Raw genomic sequence first — 19123 nt, 5'->3', positions numbered from 1 at the left:
ATCCCTCAGGCCTCCAGTCCACATTTAGAGCCCCAGATTAAGCTTCCTGAGCCCTTTTCTGGAGATCGTAAAAAGTTTCTTTCCTTTAAAGAAAATTGTAAACTTTTTTTCCGTTTGCGCCCCGTATCCTCTGGCCCCGAGAGTCAACGCGTGGGCATTGTCATTTCCCGGTTACAGGGTAATCCCCAGGACTGGGCATTTTCTTTACCTGCTGACGCCAGTTGTTTAACATCAGTGGAGGGGTTTTTTCAGGCCCTGGGTACCCTGTATGATGAACCCAGACAGGACACTGGTAGCCGAGACTACTCTAAAAGTTCTGGTTCAGGGCGATCAACCTGCAGAGGAGCATTGCACCCAATTCAGAAGGTGGTGTGTTCCCTCAGGATGGAATGAACCAGCACTTAAGAGTCAGTTCAGGTCAGGTCTGTCCGATAACTTAAAGGATCTTCTTGTGAGTTATCAGCTTTCAGAGACTCTAGAGGAGATGATGACCCTTGTAGTCCGACTTGACCGACGGGTTAGAGAAAGACGACAGGAACGACAGTTCTCTTCTCAGATGGTGGTCCAGCCTGAGGTCTATCCCAGAAACAACCCTGAGGTGTCTACCGAAGAACCCATGCAGGTTGGCATGACTCAAGGGAATCTGCGCCGCAGACGTGGAGTTTGTTTTTACTGCGGAGATCCTGACCATTGGATCAACCAGTGTCCAAAGAAGGCCTTGTCCGTTAAGGCAAGGCAACCTAAAGACCAGGTACACCCTGATATTACGAAATGTAAACTTTTGGTACCTATAACAATATCTCTGGGGGTTAATAAATGGCCGGGTAAGGCCTTTATTGACTCTGGTTCAGCGGCCAGCTTTATTGACTCTGAGTACGCCATCCAATTTTTTCTCTTCCTACACCTATCCATGTCATGGCTATTGACGCCACTCCCCTGGTAGGTGGTATGGTGAGGTCATGTACCTCAGAGATTTCTTTAACCGTGGAGGTGTGCCACTCTGAGAAATGTTCCCTCTTAGTCCTGGAGAACTTACCGGTCGAGGTGGTACTAGGGTTGCCTTGGCTCCGATTATACAACCCCACTATTGATTGGTCCAGGGGGGAGTTGGTGAAATGGGGACCTAAGTGTGACTCGTGCTTGTCTGTGGTACAAGCTGGGGTCTCAGTAGAATCTGATATATTACCCACGGTCATTAGGGAATATTCTGATGTGTTCTCATCACCTACCCCGGAGGTTCTACCACCCCATAGACCTTATGATTGCGCCATAGAGTTAGTAGAAGGTGCCAGAATTCCTAAGGGGCATATTTATAATCTCTCTTAGCCCGAACGCAAGGCCATGGAGGATTATATTAAGGAAAGCCTTGGTAAGGGGCACATTAGACCTTCTGTCTCTCCTATGGGAGCAGGGTTTTTCTTCGTTAAGAAGAAGGATGGTGGTCTTAGGCCTTGTATAGATTACCGGAAATTGAATAAGATCACTATCCAGAATAGATACTCTCCCCCATTGATTCCGGATTTATTTAACCAGGTTCTGGGGGCAACTTGGTTTTCTAAGATTGACCTGAAAGGGGCATATAATCTAATCCGAATCAAGGAGGGAGACAAATGGAAGACGGCGTTCAATACTCCGGCAGGGCACTTTGAATATCAGGTTATGCCTTTTGGACTCAGCAATGCCTCAGCTGTGTTCCAAAACTTTATGAATGATATTCTTAGGGAGTAAATTTGTCATTGTCTATCTTGATGACATTTTGATATTTTCTCCTGATTTCAAATCTCATGTGTCTCATGTTAGACAAGTATTATAGGTGTTGAGGGAGAATTTGGAGAACTGGTCTACTGAGGCCATTACTTCGTTTGAAACACTAAAAAAGGCATTCAGTAGCGCTCCCATTCTGATACAGCCAGATCAGGAGAGACCTTTTATTGTGGAGGTGGATGCGTCTGAGGACGGCGCAGGAGCAGTCCTCTCACAAGGTCCTGCTAGTCTAACTAACCTAAGAACGTGTGCATTCTTTTCCAGAAAATTTTCTTCAACCGAGAGAAACTACGAAGGGAATAGGGAATCGGGAGTTGCTGGCCATTAAGTGGGCATTTGAGGAGTGGAGGCATTTTCTGGAGGGGGCAAGGCATTGTGTAACTGTTGTCACTGACCATAAGAACCTTATGTTTCTCGAATCTGCTAAGAGGTTAAATCTCCGTCAGGCTAGATGGGCACTGTTTTTTACTCGTTTTGAATTCTCCATTACTTTCAGGCCTGGAAGTAAAAACGTGAAGGCTGATGCATTATCTCGGAGCTTCCATGCTTTTCAGCCTACAGAGGCACCGCCTGAATCCATCCTACCAGCAAATATTTTCGTAGCAGCCTTAATCCAAGATATCTCGGCTCTCATTAAGGCTGAACAACATCTGGCACCGGCAACCACCCCAACAGATAAGTTGTTTGTTCCCATACAATTTCGTCTCCAGCTGTTGGGTGAGTGTCATGATTCTGCCTTTTGTGGACATCCTGGTTTTGAGGGCACTAGAGAGCTGGTTTCTAGATCCTATTGGTGGCCCACTTTATTTAGGGATGTCAAGTCCTACAGTACAGACCAAAAGTTTGGACACACCTTCTCATTCATAGAGTTTTCTTTATTTTCATGACTATGAAGGCATCAAAACTATGAATTAACACATGTGGAATTATATACATAACAAACAAGTGTGAAACAACTGAAAATATGTCATATTCTAGGTTCTTCAAAGTAGCCACCTTTTGTTTTGATTACTGCTTTGCACACTTTTGGCATTCTCTTGATGAGCTTCAAGAGGTAGTCACCTGAAATGGTCTTCCAACAGTCTTGAAGGAGTTCCCAGAGATGCTTAGCACTTGTTGGCCCTTTTGCCTTCACTCTGCGGTCCAGCTCACCCCAAACCATCTCGATTGGGTTCAGGTCCGGTGACTGTGGAGGCCAGGTCATCTGGCGCAGCACCCCATCACTCTCCTTCATGGTCAAATAGCCCTTACTTTCAAAGTTTTCCCAATTTTTTGGCTGACTGACTGACCTTCATTTCTTAAAGTAATGATGGCCACTCGTTTTTCTTTATTTAGCTGCTTTTTTCTTGCCATAATACAAATTCTAACAGTCTATTCAGTAGGACTATCAGCTGTCTATCCACCTGACTTCTCCTCAACGCAACTGATGGTCCCAACCCCATTTATAAGGCAAGAAATCCCACTTATTAAACCTGACAGGGCACACCTGTGAAGTGAAAACCATTTCAGGGGACTACCTCTTGAAGCTCATCAAGAGAATGCCAAGAGTGTGCAAAGCAGTAATCAAAGCAAAAGGTGGCTACTTTGAAGAACCTAGAATATTACATATTTTCACTTGTTTGTTATGTATATAATTCCACATGTGTTAATTCATAGTTTTGATGCCTTCAGTGTGAATCTACAATTTTCATAGTCATGAAAATAAAGAAAACTCTTTGAATGAGAAGGTGTGTCCAAACTTTTGGTCTGTACTGTACGTGTCAGCCTGTGAGGTTTGTGCTAGGTCTAAGACACCTAGGACTCGCCCTGCTGGTAACCTACGACCCCTACCCATTCCCAGTAGACCCTGGTCCCATATCTCAATGGACTTTATTACTGACCTGCCGCCGGCGGAGGGTAAGACTGTGGTTTGGGTAGTGGTCGATAGGTTTAGCAAGATGGTTCATTTCATTCCTCTGTCTAAACTCCCGAATGCCAAGACCCTGGCATCTATTTTTGTGAAAGAAATTGTACGGTTACATGGTATACCGGAAAATATTGTATCTGACAGGGGTGTGCAGTTTGTGTCCAAATTTTGGAGGGCTTTATGTCAAAGATGTCAGATTTCGTTGTCTTTTTCCTCCGCCTACCACCCTGAGAGTAATGGGCAGACTGAACGCCTTAATCAGTCTGTGGAACAATTCCTGAGGTCGTATGTTGCTGATGACCAGCAATTATGGGTTAAATACCTTCCGTTGGCTGAATTTGCTTTGAATAATCGTGTTAATTCTTCTGCTGTCTTTTGCAACCATGGTTTTCATCCCCGTTTTCATTCTGGGTCATCCGTCTCCTCCTCTAACCCTGAGGCGGATAGGCTCTCTTCTGAACTGTGCACAGTTTGGGCCCAGGTTCAAATGAACCTAGAAAAGGCTCAAAGTTCTCAAAGACTCAAAGCCAATAGGAAACGTTCAAGGGGCGCGTATTTTCTGGTTGGGGATAAGGTGTGGTTATCCTCCAAGAATCTCTCTCTCTCAAGGTAGATTCAAAAAAATTTGCTCCTCGTTTTATTGGACCATATAAGATCATGGAGGTGATTAACCCAGTATCATTTAGGTTGGAGCTGCCCGAGTCATTGCACATTCATAATGTGTTCCATAAATCTCTACTTAAAAGATATGTTGAACCAGTAGTACCATTAAAAGCCTCGCCTCTGCCAGTTCTTGTTAATGATGCTGTTAAGTAGGTGGTGTCTAAAATAGTGGATGTCAGGAAGGTGCGTAATTCCTTGCAGTACCTGATTCACTGGAAGGGGTATGGACCTGAAAAGAGATCTTGGGTACCTGCCAGGGAGGTTCATGCTCCTAGACTTGTTCGAAAATTTCATTTAGAACACCCTGAAAGGCCATCGCCTGAAGTCTTGAGTCCGGTGGCCCCTCGTAAAAGGAGGGGTACTGTAACGGGGTGCCGAAGATGCACTCGGTCTCCCATCAGCCGCAGACCTGCTGCTTAGCTTCGAGAGCAAGGATCTGTGTTTGACCTTGTTTCCAGGGCAGCTTTGCTAGCTGGGAGGCTCCCTGCTCCTAGGTCTGCCTGGAGCGCCGAGCTGATCACTCGGTGCTCGACTGGTCAGTCTGTCGGTCATGTGATGCTGGCCACGTCACATGACCCTCACTCCCCACTATAAATACGGGCAGCCTGCTGGCCACAGGTTGCCTGTTAATTTTAGGTATCTGGTGATTGTTTTGTTCCTGATCCTGTGTTCCCTGACGATTCTCTGCCTGCTCCTCCTGTACTGCGCATCTCTCCTGGTATCCTGACCCCGGCTTCCACCTGACGATTCTCTGCTCATTCCTTAGTACTGCGTAGCTCTCTGGGTATTGACCCGGTCCGTTCACGTTCCGTTATTTGTCTTGTCTGTCTTCCCAGCACGTATCCTAAGTTAGGGACTGCCGTCTAGTTGTCCCCTGTCATTAGGACTTGCGAGGCAAGTAGGCAGGGCCAGGGGTGAGGGTGGAGCGCAGTGATCACTATCCTCCCCCCTGTGTGTAGTGTAGGTTGCCGTCACAAAGGCTCATAAAGTGGTGACTCAATTTATGGTCAAGATATAAATAAGAACAGTCTAGGTTACTAAGAAGTAGTGAGTTCTTTGTATGTAATCTATAATAACAACAAATAAGATCAGTCTAGTCTATCATGGATCCAGAGAGAATCTATACAGATATCTAAGTCCACAGACAAGTGCAGACCTTCTGAGGAAGGATCAAAATCTCACTAAGTCCCTTGACATGCGCTCTGATCCCAATGGGACGAAGTAAAAGAGAAGTTAATGCGCAAGTGTAGAAGATCTGTTTGCAATGACCAATTGCGATCCCACAATCAAATTTTGACATCTATCCAGGTAACAGTTTAATGGGTGTCTCCTCCTATCAATCACACGAGCGATAAATGGTATATGTTAGAAATGTAAGGGAACCCGCCTTAGCTAGTTCACCAATATATTCTTATATCAAAAACATACCGGAACCCGCGCACCTCATCAAAGTATCTCATAGTGGCACGGACCTAACACTAACCTACCTGCGCCGTATGGGCAAATACAGGGGCCGTATGGGCTATTGCAGGAGCATAAGGTCCGACACACAGCAATTGACTCCTAGTTACCTCCAGCATGAAATCACACATTCAATGGGAGGAGGGAAGCAGATATAGGTCCCAGGTTACCTCCAGCATGAAGTCACACATACAATGGGAGGAGGGAGGAGAATGTGAGTCCCACCTATCAATCACACAAGCGATAAATGGTATAAGTTAGAATTGTAAGGGAACCCGCCTTACCTAGTTAAATCATCGACTGATCAATCGCTTGTGTTGACAGTAGCTCCTTAACCCCTGAGGATGCTGCTCTGCGGCGAAATGGGTCAGCTGCAATTAGCTTTTAGATAAAATAGCCGTTCTAGTTAGTTCTGTTAGCAGGGTGACCTGCAGGCACTCAGTGGTAATGATTTAAAAAGAGATAAGACCTTAGTAAGGGAGTTAGAAATTTATAGGAGATATACCAGGTGGCGTTCTGAATGATAGAAAGCGAAATAGCTGTGAATGAATGATACAATAAATGGTACACAGCGAGAGTGTATATTTAATCAGCCAGCTGTGATAGGTGTATCTCCTACCAAGATTACAAGTGGCAACTAAATAACATACTGACATCTACAGGTGAAACTCGAAAAATTAGAATATCGTGCAAAGTTCATTTATTTCAGTAATGCAACTAAAAAGGTGAAGCTAACATATGAGATAGACTCATTACATGCAAAGCGAGATATTTCAAGCCTTTATTTGGTATAATTTGGATGATTATGGCTTACTGCTTATGAAACCCCAAAGTCCCAATTTTAAGGTACCCTTTGCTCAGGGTATATGGATTAATTAGCTGACTAGAGTGTGACACTTTGAGCCTAGAATATTGAACCTTTTCACAAAATTCTAATTTTAAGCTGCATTAATGCAATTCCTTTTAATTTGCATTACTGAAATAAATGGACTTTTGCACGATATTCTAATTTTTCGAGTTTCACCTGTAGAATGTTATAAGGAAATAAAGAAAGCTACTTAACCTATTGGGGGATAGGAAGACAATATCCCCATAGGTCTTCCTTACCAGGCACTCTGAAATGAATTAAAGGGTGAAATAATAAGAGATAGAATACAGAGGTATACACAACTAGTTTTTAAAACTGGCCAAACATTATTTTAAGATTATATTAATAAAGGATATGTTTTCTTAAATTGGCCATAAACAGGAACCCTATAGCCTTTGGTTATTGAACTCTTTATATTTGAATTTTTCCGATGCCTCCTTAGGTGTTTTTTTTTTTGCTTAAGTAATGAATAGCCTTAGGGTAGTTTCAAACACAGCACCTTTTGGAAATTCACCACTGCAGTGTTTTATGCTGCGTTTTGAGCCCACGCCAGAAGTGGATGCAGCAGGAAGGAAAGCTTACTTCTTCCTTTATAGTTCTATTGCCTTTGACTCCACTCCTGGCTTTGGCTCAAAAATTGCATAAAACTAACACAAAATCTGTTTTGTTTTTCCAAAAAGTGCTTACCTAGAAACAAGTTTACTAGGCTAAAACAGTATATTCTATGTTTCAACATATGAAGCCTTATTGGAAAACAATTAGTGCAAAAATGGTGACTGCTGTTAGGTAAGCAAATTTCTGAAAAAATGGTGCCCATCCATGGAAATATGTGGTCATCACTTTGCACAATTTTTTCATTCTATTTTCCTTTTTTCATATCCTAAATGCATACCTTTTAGTTTTTCAACAATTATATGATGAACACATACTCCAGAAAAAGCCCAGCACCAGCACCTCTACCATTAGCTGGACAGTTCCAATCAATAAAAATGCTTTTAAAGGTCACAGTCAGGCTATGGTAATGTAAGCCTCCAAGATAAACAGTTCATAAACTTTGACTTCGGACAAAATATTTACATTGAAATCTGACCCTTTCTGGTAACCTGAATACACTCAAAAACAGAAACATTCAGTCAGCCTCAGATAACTAAAAGAAAACCATACAACAAAGAAAACTGCAGGTAAAACAGTCACACTGTGTATTAAGTAAGCAGAGGGAGAATAATAAAAAAAGAACCATATAAATATTATTTTACCTGAATAAATATTCAGGGGAGTAAGATATGGTGAGCTTAAAAGCTTAAACTTATCAAAAGTTTGTTTAAAGTACAGTGCCGCTTCAAAGCTTAATTTTTTTTAATTTTTTTTTTATATTACCGGTATGTAGGGACAGTGATTGTATTTATCTTTGTGACAAATGTCATTAGGGAAATGTGTTTATTTTTACTTGAAAACTGCATGTAAAGTGTCTCCTTAGCAACACAATAAGTTGGACATTGAGGCCTCATCGACCGTATGTTTCTCAGTCCAAAAACAACAGATCAGCAAAATGCAGACTATAATGGGTCAGCTGTCCACATTTTGCAGACAAGTATACGGCATGGTTTTATTTTTTTGCAAAAAAAGATAGAATACGTCTGCAGAATGCAAACCAAGGATCTATTGAAAACAATGGGTCCGCAAATAAAATGCGGGCATCAGACAGGTTGCATTAATATTTTGCGGATCCATGATATGGGGATCGCAAAACAGATATGGTTGTGTGCATAAGGCCTTATTGGAACTGGTGGAAAGTGTCAATAAAAACTATGGCAACCATATTGACCTTTCATTTCCAAAGGAGCTCTGAAAAATGAAAGGTGGTATATAATTGGTTACTCTGGGCCATTTCCTTTACACCAGTTTGGATAAATCTCCCCCTAAGTGTAGCTAAGGAGAGCCCGTGTTCAGTGTCTACTGAATGCAGGAGACGGCTATGTGTAAATACTGAGGCAGCCTTTTAGCTTTGCCTCTTTTCTCCAATCCCAGCCTCTTTCTCTGTACATACAGTATATGTAAGATGTCTCTACCTTATTGAATTGCTGCCAGCAGTGATCACTGGCAGCTATGCTAATTACTATTCCTGCACTTCTACCCTATTTCTGAAGTGTCCCTAAATGACTGACTTGCTGCCAGCGCCGATCACTGGCCGCTCTGCACATTTATCTCTTCCCTGTGCTTCTCTGTTAGTGAGCGCGGGAAAGAGAGAGAAAAACGAGACTGATGCGATCAGCTCTGACAGTAAATGTATGTGGACAAAGTACACCTACTGTCAGTGCTGATCGCATCAGTCCCGTTCTTCTTTCTTTTTGATTACTAACTATTAGAGAAGCACGGGGAAGAGTAAAATTTACAGAGTCAGTTAGTCAGGGACCCTTCAGAAACAGGATAGAAACGTAGGAATAGTAATTAGCAAGGCTGCCAGCGATCAGCCAGATAGGCAGGGACACATTTACACTTATGGAGAGAGGCAGGGGCTGGGCTTCAGAGAAAAGAACCAGGCTTCTTGTAGAGGGTTCCTAAGGAGACAAAAATAAATACATCTCCCTAATAAAGAATATCAAACTATTTAAATCACGCTCTACACCAAAAAAAATAAATAATTTTAAGCAACAGTTACACTTTCATTTACAAAACAAAATCTTATTATCCTCTTCCATCTTCAACTATGTAAGGTGGCACATAAAATGCCTTACATACAATATCAATCCATTTATGATATTGCCTGGTTCATGTATATTGAGGGCTTTCAGCTAGAATCACTTACTGTATCCAAACTAAGGATACAAATACAGATGATCTGTCTGCATTAATCAGAAAAAAATATTGTGTAAAGCCAGTAAAGATGATTTTATTGCAATCTGTTCAAAATCTGACATAATCTGATGCAAATGAACCTAATAAAATGTCCCAATTTGTTTAATACTTCATTAGAAATGTCTTACTGTGTGCAATATACAATTCATGTCACCGATACCATGTGCAATAAATTTATGGATCTGAAATCCAATCAGTCAGGGGTTTCATGTTGCCCTATGTGAGTGCAGGTTGAGACACCAGGATACAAGCTGAGCTCTGTGATATATAGTTTTATATGATTTGGAGCAGAAGTAAAAGGCAGAGTAAATCCTGACAGGACTCTTAGAAGAGACAGCAAGAGTCCTGATCACCCCGCCCACACACAGTGATTGACAGCTTTCCATGTCAGAGTCACTTTAAGAAACCTAATAGAAAAGCGCTACTTTTTTTCTTACTGCTTAGAAGAAACAATATCAACACTGAATAAAAACATTACTTACCTATTTCACCAGGAACTTGTTTGCCACTAAACCGGAAACAGACGGTGACATTGACACAGTTCACATTTTGCGTCCCATCGTGGCACTGAGGAGCAGTGATGTTAATGGCAGTTGGCAGGATTATTAAAGCATCCACAGTAATAACTGGTCTTGTTCTGATAAAAGAAAATAAACAGGTATGTGTCTATATTTAAGAACCTCATTAATAATATCACATACCAACAAAACTTAAAGGGGTATTTCGATTTTGCAATTTTCAGCATCATTTTACAGGAAACTATCACTTACTAAGGGTCCATTCACACGTCCGTTGTTTCTTTCCTGATCTGTTCCCTTTTTTGCGGAACAGATCTGGACCAGTTCTGTACCCATTCATTTTCAATGGGTCCTGAAAAAAATCGGACAGCTCAATGTCAGATTTTTTTTCAGGACCCATTGAAAATGAATGGGTACAGAACTGGTCCAGATCTGTTCCGCAAAAAACGGAACAGATCAGGAAAGAAACAACGGACGTGTGAATGGACCCTAATAGTGATTGTTTATCAGTAATGTCCCGTTTTCCTGCATTCAATCACATGAGATCTTCTGCTGTTTTGGCTCCCTATCCCGATGACATCACGTCTACATCTGAGGTGTGGTAAAGCTTTTAAAATTCCGCCCTGTAGACACAACATCATCAGTGACCTTGCCTCTAAAGGCAGTGTTCACATTCTCCAGGACCATGCCCTGCAGATGTGATGTCAGCAATGACGATGTGTCTTAGGGCAGGGTTTTCTAGAAGGGCTTCAAGCAGGCTTGGATCTGTGATGTTCGAGCTGGGAGGGGAAAGAGAAGAAGAGACCTGATGCTACAGACACTGCCCATAAGCCTTATGCCGGGGTGTACAGATCGCAATTATACTGGAGGAGTCAAAATGTATTCAGAACTTCATCAACTGACTTATTTGATGCAGTAAGGATCAATGCTGGTGTTATTTATATATTTTTTTTTGTGTAACTGAAAAACCCCTTTAAAGGAAAATTTCATCCAAATCTGAAAACCATCTTGTGGTTATCAAGGTAAATAAGAGATCGTTCACATGGTAAATCCTCTTCCTGATAGGAGAAACTTAAATAGGTATAGGAGATCACTCCTGCCAGGACATCTACATGTTATGTTGATATAGATGTTATATTGTCCATATCTTATAATTTGTCAATGCTGCCATGATTTTGTAGTGGTGTCCTGTCAAGAAGAGTGTGATGGGCTAAATCTACCAGACTCCAACCCTAACCCTAAAGTCCATAGATGTGGTGTCTCACAACGCTGACGTGCTAAAATAAAATCCTACATTTCACAATGCTACAGATGTACATCATATATTATAATCTACTATATAATAATATAAAAGTTTACATAAAGTCAGCTACCTTATTTAATTTATTCTAGGAAAATAACATGAGAAACATGCAATCAAGTCAGAGCACACTGATGTGTCAACACTAGTGTGGGAGTACTGGCATAATTTACTAGTGAAGATTGCATTTCAAAATCTTGAGCTTTTTAGTCCCTGCTGATGTACTACCATAACTAAGCACATCAAGTGTAACAGGGTTCCGAAGGTACACTCGGTCCCCCATTAGCCGCAGACCAGCTGCTTAGGATCTGTGTTTTACCTCGTTCCCAGGGCGGCTTTACTAGCTGGGTGGCTCCCTGCTCCTAAGTCTGCCTTGAGCGCCGAGCTGATCACTCGGTGCTCGACTGGTTGGTTTGTTGGTCATGTGACACTGGCCACGTCACATGACCCTCACTCCCCACTATAAATACAGGCAGCCTGCTGGCCACAGGTTGCCTGTTAATTTAGGTTCCACCTGTGATTTGGTCTTTCCTGGCGTACTTGCCTCCTGCTGAATTCCTGACGATCCTCTGCCTGCTCCTTGTGTACTTTGCTGCTCTCCTGGTATTCTGACCCCAGCCTCCTCCTGACGATCCTCTGCTGACTCCTTTGGTACTTCACGTCTCTCCTGGTATTTATGACCCCGGCTTCTCCTGACAATTCTCTGCTTGCTCCATTTGTACTTTGTAGCTTTCCTGGTATTGACTCAGTCCGTTCACGTCCTGTTGTTTGTCTCTCTGTCATCCCTGCACTTATTCCAAGTTAGGGATTGCCGTCCAGTTGTCCCCTGTCATTAGGACTCGCGAGGCAAGTAGGCAGGGCCAGGGGTAAGGGTGGAGCGCAGTGGTCACTTCCCTCCCACCTGTGTGTGTGTGTACGCGACCGTTACATCAAGCACATCTCACAGCCAAATGAAATGACAAAATGAGCAAGAAATAGTAGCACAACTGAAAAAAAAGTGATGTTTGGGATTTTTGAAAAAAGACTGTAATGACTATGCAAAAAATTATATGCAGTAAAGGAGAATGCATTACTAAATGGAATCTAGTACATTATAATAAATAAGTCACTACAGGAAGGTTTCCAACATCCCCACTTTTAGTTAAATTTCCCATCAAATATTGTTGTCAACATCATCGTGCATCATCCATATCACCAGGAAGGGGAAAGGTCAGCATTGAATGACAAAGAACTTGGCGGCTATCCAAGTGTTCTCACCCCAAGAGGATAAAGCTGCTTAATGAAACTCAATTTACGTAATTGTTTGCTTGTATGAACCAGGCAGGAAAGCTGCACAAATTACAAAAGTCAGATTCTGTACAGTAATCTCAAGAGTGGGGCTAATGCAATTCATGGATTCTCTACAAACATTTTACTCCTTTGGAGGAAGGAAAATCAAATTCAGCATGCCTGACAGCCAAAGCTCAAAGGATAGTTCAAAGAAGTAGTAAATGGCAATCTGAGACATTCAGGTTTCAGCACAAGGGATCCGGACTTTAAAGGGAGTCTGTCACGTCATTTTTACCAATATAACTAACACATTGCCCTGCAGAAGACTGTAAACCCATTCTAGACATACCTATGTGTACCTTGTATCTTTATTCAAGGTCCAGGAAAAGTGCTTGCTGATCCAAGTGCCCAAAGCAAAGCAAACCCTGCCCAGTTGGGCACTTGGGAGCTGTTTCCATCAGAATAAAAGTGCTCTTCCTGGACCTTCTCTAAACTTTTGAATGCACATGTCCAACTGTTCAATGTCTGAGTACTTTTTGCACAACTTGCTGTTCTCTAACAAGAAGCTTAACGGCAAAATTTACAACAGGTGTTTAATCCATGAATCGCCCAATAAATTTCCTCGTTCAATTAGAATTGGTATTTAAACAGTCCTCATCATCATGCTGCTGATTTGACATTTTGAGACCAAGACGACACCTAACAATTAATCAACAGTACCTCGCCACTGTGAGGCTTCAAGCAGGATGTTCTCAGACGGAAGTGGCCACTAAGCTTAGAGAGTGTCACAGAGTGTCATCAGCAGGTTTCAACAGAGATACAGAGAGATTTGAAGAGTCACAGAAAGGCATAGAAGTGGATGTCCTTTGGCCACATCCCCCACTGATGACCGCTTCATTATGAACAATGCCCTGAAGAAACGGGTGATGAATGCCACACAACTCCAGGCACATTTAAAGGGGTATTCTCATCTTAATGAGCACTGTTAAATCTGTTAATGATTTAACAGTGATCATTTTTCTAAATATATTTAATTAACTAATTCCCACCCCTTAGAAGAAAATAAACATATACTTACCTGACTGTTGTCTTCCGTCTCCCCTGGTTACGGCCACCGCTCTTCTCAGGAATCGCGGTGGCCGCGCTTGCGCAGATGACTTCTTCTCTTCTCCCGGCCGGCCGCGCGCAGTCCCGAAAACACACGCCGAGGTTGCGCATGCGCTATGGTAATTTCTTCCTGGCCAGTATAGTATAATTGCCAGGAAGAAGTCACCAGGGCGCATGCGCGGCCTCGGCGTGCGCGTTCAGTCCAGCGCATGGCCCGGCCGGGAGAAGACTTCAATAAAGATAGAGCCCGCCCTCTGCCGAGTGCCGAAACCAGGAAGTGGACAGCGCGCCAGGAGCAGGTAAGTATGAAACGGCGTGTTGATAATACCCCTTTAAGAGAGGTCAGATCATTGGAAACTGTTTACATCAGCGTGCTCTGCGTGCTAGATGAAATGCAAGGGTACCTGACTACAGGCGTCCTCGTCTTGCATGGGCTAGGGAGCATCTACGTTAGACGAATGACCAGTGCTGTTCACTGATGAATGTCGATTCACGATGAGCAGAAAAGATGGCCGCCAACGATGTTGGAGATGTCAAGGAGGGCACTATGGATCAGCAACTGTTTGCCTTTGGTGGTGGTGTTACAGTGTGGGCAGGTGTGTCTAGTCAATACAGAACTTCCCTACACTTTGTGAATGGTACATTGGCAAGTCTATACTACTTGAATAACATTATAAATCCAGTCATTTTGCCTCTTCATGAACAACACAGGCCTAATTTCATCTTCATCAAGGTCGCATCATGAGGGAATGGCTGCTGGAGACTGGGGTGGCTCAAATGGAGTTTCCTGCACTTTATCCAGACCTGAATGCCATTGAAAACCTATGGGATCAGCTGAGTCGCTGTGTAGAGGCTCGTGACTCTGTAGCCCAGAACCTCAATGACCTGTGGGCCGCCATTCAAGAAGTGTGGGATGCCATGCCTCAGCAAGCAATAAGTCAACTTGTGAACAGCATGAGATGTCGTCGTCAAGCTGTAATTGATGCTCAAGGCCACATGACAAGTTATTGAGACATTGAAATTTTTTGTGGGGGTATATCCACCACTGTTGTTGGCTTTTGTTTCAATTGCTTGAGATGAGGAAATCACCACTGCATGCTTCTACTTACAGTAAATGCTCTATTTTCATTATATAATATCACTGTGGTGTGAACTTTTTATATTTTCCATAAACTTCACCTAAAAGCCAAATATCCCTTTTTGTGAGTAGTGTATATACCCATGGATCGGAAACCTTGTCTACATGGACTTGTTGCTCTCTGAATGATGTAGACCACAGGCAATGGCACTGGAGAAAAAAACTACAAGAACTACAATAAAACAATAGATGTAAAAGACAAGCCCATTCCACTCAATTACTGTGTAAAATGTAGATAAATGGAAATAAAAACTGAATGCAATGATTTGAAAATCTCATAGAGAGTATTTTATTCACAATAGAACATAGAACACATATCCCATGTTGAAAGTGAGACAATGTACCATTTCATGATTTAAAACTTAACTCATTTAGAACTTGATGACAGCAATGCATTTAAAAAAAGTTGGGACAACATCACTGGGTATATATAAATAGAGCATGTTAGCGAGGCAGAATCTCCCAGACGCAACGATGGACAGAGGTTCACCAATCTGCAAAGAACTGTGTCTACAAATTGTGGAACAATTTCAGAAACATGTTCCTCAACGTAAAATTGCGAAGACTTTGAATATCCCACCATCACAGTACATAATATCATCAAAAGATTCTGAGAATCTGGAGAAATCCATGTGCACAAGGGATAAGGCTGATGGTCAATATTGAAAACTCGTTATCTATGGGCCCTTAGATGGCACTGCATTAAAAAGAGGCATGGTTTTGTACTGGAAATTCCTGCAAAGGCTCAAAAACGCTTTCAGAAAACACTGTCTGAACACTGTGAACTCTGAAAATGCAAGTTAAAGCTGTATCATTCAAAGAAGAATCCATATCTCAACACAATCCAGAAACACTGCCATCTTCTCTGGGACAAAGCTCATTTAAAATGGACCGAGGCAAAATGGAAAACTGTTCTGTGATCAGATGAATCAAAATTCTTTTAGAAAGCCACAGATGCCGTGTTCTGCGGACTCAAGAGAGGGACCAGCTTGTAATCAGTGCACAGTTAAAAAGCCTGCATCTCTGATGGTATGGGCTTAAATAAGTGCAAAAGCCATGGGCAGCTTACACATCTGGAAAGGCACTATCAATGCTGACCAGTATACAGAGACTTTAGGACAATATAAGATCCCTTCCAGGCAGCATCTCATTCAGGGAAGGTCTTGAAAATTTCAACAAGACAATGCTAAACCACAAACTGCATCCATCACAACAGCATGCATCACAGAATAAGAGTCTGGGTGCTGAACTGGCCAGTTCACTGTCCCTCAGACTGTTAGAGGGCCGGACTATAGACTGGAGGTCTAATGGGGGTCTTATCTGAGGTCTGATATTGGGTCGGGGTCTTACATGGAGGTCTAATGGGGGTCTGAGCTGAGGTCTAAAACTGGGGTCTTATATGTGGTCTGACATAGAGGTTCAAAGGGGGTTTGGTCTGAGATGGGGGGGATCTCATTTAGGGTTTTATATGGGGGTCTGATCTGAAAAGAAAGGGGGGATTTTTTTGTACTAGCGCACAATATAAAGGGGTGTTTTTGTACTGATGCACTATCTGTGTGGTACCAGTATTTTCAGGGGGACTGTTTCTGCAGGAAAGTATTTGGGAGCACAGTGGGCACAGTATTGGGGGTGGCAGGATGGGGAGTTGAGAAGGTGAAGAGGAGAATGGAAAAATAGGAAAGTAAGATGTCTGTTTGTTAAACTCTGCGAAGACGAGATGCGGCTGAAAGAAGTCACCATGGCGGTCTGGTCTGACAGGAGAAGAAGAGGAAAGAGAATATCTACATCAGAGAAGAGAACTCACTGGATGTAAGAGGTATGTGGTGCTGTATTACCCTGTATGTTCTGTAGCGCTATATGTAATGTTTTCCAAGTAAGTCTTTAAAGGGGTTGTCCGCTTTTTTGTTTTGTGTATGAGCGCTGCCTTCTCTGCTCTGTTTACCTGCTCATCACTGCAAATGCTACGGCGAGCAGGTGAACAGAACAGAGAAAGCAGCTCTCATATGAATGCTGCCCTCTCTTCAAATAGCTAATAGTCGGGGGTGCCGGAGGACCACGGCTAATCTAATATTGATGATCTATCCTAAGGAAAGGTCATAAGTAGTAAAAAGAGGACAACCCCTTTAACAGTAGGACTGGAGGGAAGGGGGGGGGGGGGCATTTCAATATTTGCCTTTGGCAGCAGAAAAGCTAGGTGCACCAGCTCTGAGTGAAAGGGGAGGGGGGGGGGGCAAGCTGAACTCTTGCACCAGGGCCCATGAGCCTTTAGCTACGCCCCTGAATCATATGGACTAGTCTCCCTTAGCTATGTTTGATATGTAACCATATTGACCATTCATTTCAATACAGTTAGTCAATTTATCAAAATTGAGGTTTAAATTGCATATCTGATAATGCAATTTAATGTGCATGAGCTAAATGCAGGACATCCCTGTCTCATGAATGCAAGTCTGCATGTCTTTGTATAAAAAATTGCTTCTCACCTTAGTAGAACCACTCTATCCGACATAAAAGCCCCAATGGTCACATCTGAAAAAAAAAGAAATGATCCCTTATAAATAATGGGCAGTGTAAGGAGATTAAAGTCACTTAAATTTCAAATTCTTTGACTACGGACTCAAGAGGAGAGGGTACAAACAGCTTGTTATCAGCGCCCAGTTCAAAAGCTGATGCTAAGTAGCTCACTAGTCGCCTCCACAATCTGTGCTAATCTAAATGGTGTTATACAGTAAGCATAAGACAGTAAAGTCATAGACATGTGTGCACAATAGACTGTGTGCACAATTATTAGGCAAGTTGTAGTATTGAAGATTAATTTTATTATTGAAGAACTACGGTGCTGTCAGTCAATTCGAAAGATTAATAAGCCTCAAACCTGAATATTTAAGAAAATAAAAGTGAAGTTTTGGCTTCTTTAGAAGAATGTCTATGTGTGCATAATTATTGGACAACTATTAGTATGCAGAATTATTATGTAACTAAATGAAAAAGGAAACTGTTCCCATCTCACTTATTTATTTCCATCTGTTAAAGTGAGAATAATAAACAAACTTAACATTTACAAATAAACGTTTCTGACTTTACCCCAAAAAATCAGTGACCAATATAGGTCCCCCAAATTTTCAATAAGTCATAAGCCTGCCCGGAGTCTGTACTCCTGGGCACTCCAGGGAAGATGAAGTTTGACAGTACTGGAGGATAATGGGTTCCTGGTCGCTTCATGTTTTATTCTTCTCAAATCTTTGGCAGTTAATTTGCATCTTTTTTTCTTAAAATGTTTTTTAAGACCATGTGGATTATTTGCAACAAAATCCAATAAGCATTCAAGTTTATACAGCTTGGAGTTGGAAAATTTGCATAAAAATTATGATATGGTCAAAATACTCATTTGCCTAACAATTGTGCACACAGTGTTAAATGGCTACAGTTTTTTCTACACATAACTAAAGAGCATTGCCCTAACATACCCATTGGTTGTTTAGTAGGCTTCATAATAAATTCTACGAGTACAATCAAATTTTTACCTATATTCCTCATCGTACAGCACAGCATGCAGCGATTTTTGTCCAACCGAATCCTGGTATATTTGCCGGGCAGTGGACGGATTTCTGCCAGACCCCGTTATAGTTAATGTGACATTGCAGCAATGCTGGATCCAGAGAGCTCCAGCAGGCTGTTCTTTGCCGGAACTATACCGTGGGTCTGAAAGAAGCATTAACATACACAGCACATAGTGTTTGTGGGCATAATGCAAGTGAGCACAAATCAATGGAATATACAGTGTGCTTTCATCTCTACACACCTTACTGTACAGTCGTGGCCAAAAGTTTTAAGAATTACATAAATATTGGAAATCGGAAAAGTTGCTGCTTAAGTTTTTATAATAGCAATTTGCATATACTCCAGAATGTTATAAAGAGTGATCAGATGAATTGCATAGACCTTCTTTGCTATGAAAATTAACTTAATCCCAAAAAAACCTTTCCACTGCATTTCATTGCTGTAATTAAAGGACCTGCTGAGATCATTTCAGGTGCGAATGTTGACGAGCACAAGGCTGGAGATCATTATGTCAGGCTGATTGGGTTAAAATGGCAGACTTGACATGTTAAAAGGAGGGTGATGCTTGAAATCATTGTTCTTCCATTGTTAACCATGGTGACCTGCAAAGAAACGCGTGCAGCCATCATTGCGTTGCATAAAAATGGCTTCACAGGCAAGGATATTGTGGCTACTAAGATTGCACCTCAATCAACAATTTATAGGATCATCA

At 42.1% G+C, this 19123-nt stretch overlaps 1 protein-coding gene across 1 annotated transcript in view; it reads right to left on the bottom strand.

Annotated features, from left to right (window-relative positions):
- The window catches only part of ITGA9 (integrin subunit alpha 9), a 447293-nt gene that overhangs the window by 306680 nt on the left and 121490 nt on the right, over positions 1–19123 (bottom strand). Inside the window, exons 13-14 of the mRNA XM_040433941.1 lie at positions 17334–17379; positions 10001–10155 (exon numbers count right to left, since the gene is read on the bottom strand). Coding sequence (XP_040289875.1) covers positions 10001–10155; positions 17334–17379 — 201 coding nt within the window. The remainder of the gene's footprint in view (positions 1–10000; positions 10156–17333; positions 17380–19123) is intronic.

This window comes from Bufo bufo, chromosome 5, assembly GCF_905171765.1.
Source record: "Bufo bufo chromosome 5, aBufBuf1.1, whole genome shotgun sequence".
NCBI classification, from domain to species: Eukaryota; Metazoa; Chordata; class Amphibia; order Anura; family Bufonidae; genus Bufo; species Bufo bufo.
The sequence above is the reverse complement of the archived record's forward strand: the minus strand, read 5'-3'. Positions and strand labels throughout refer to the sequence as shown.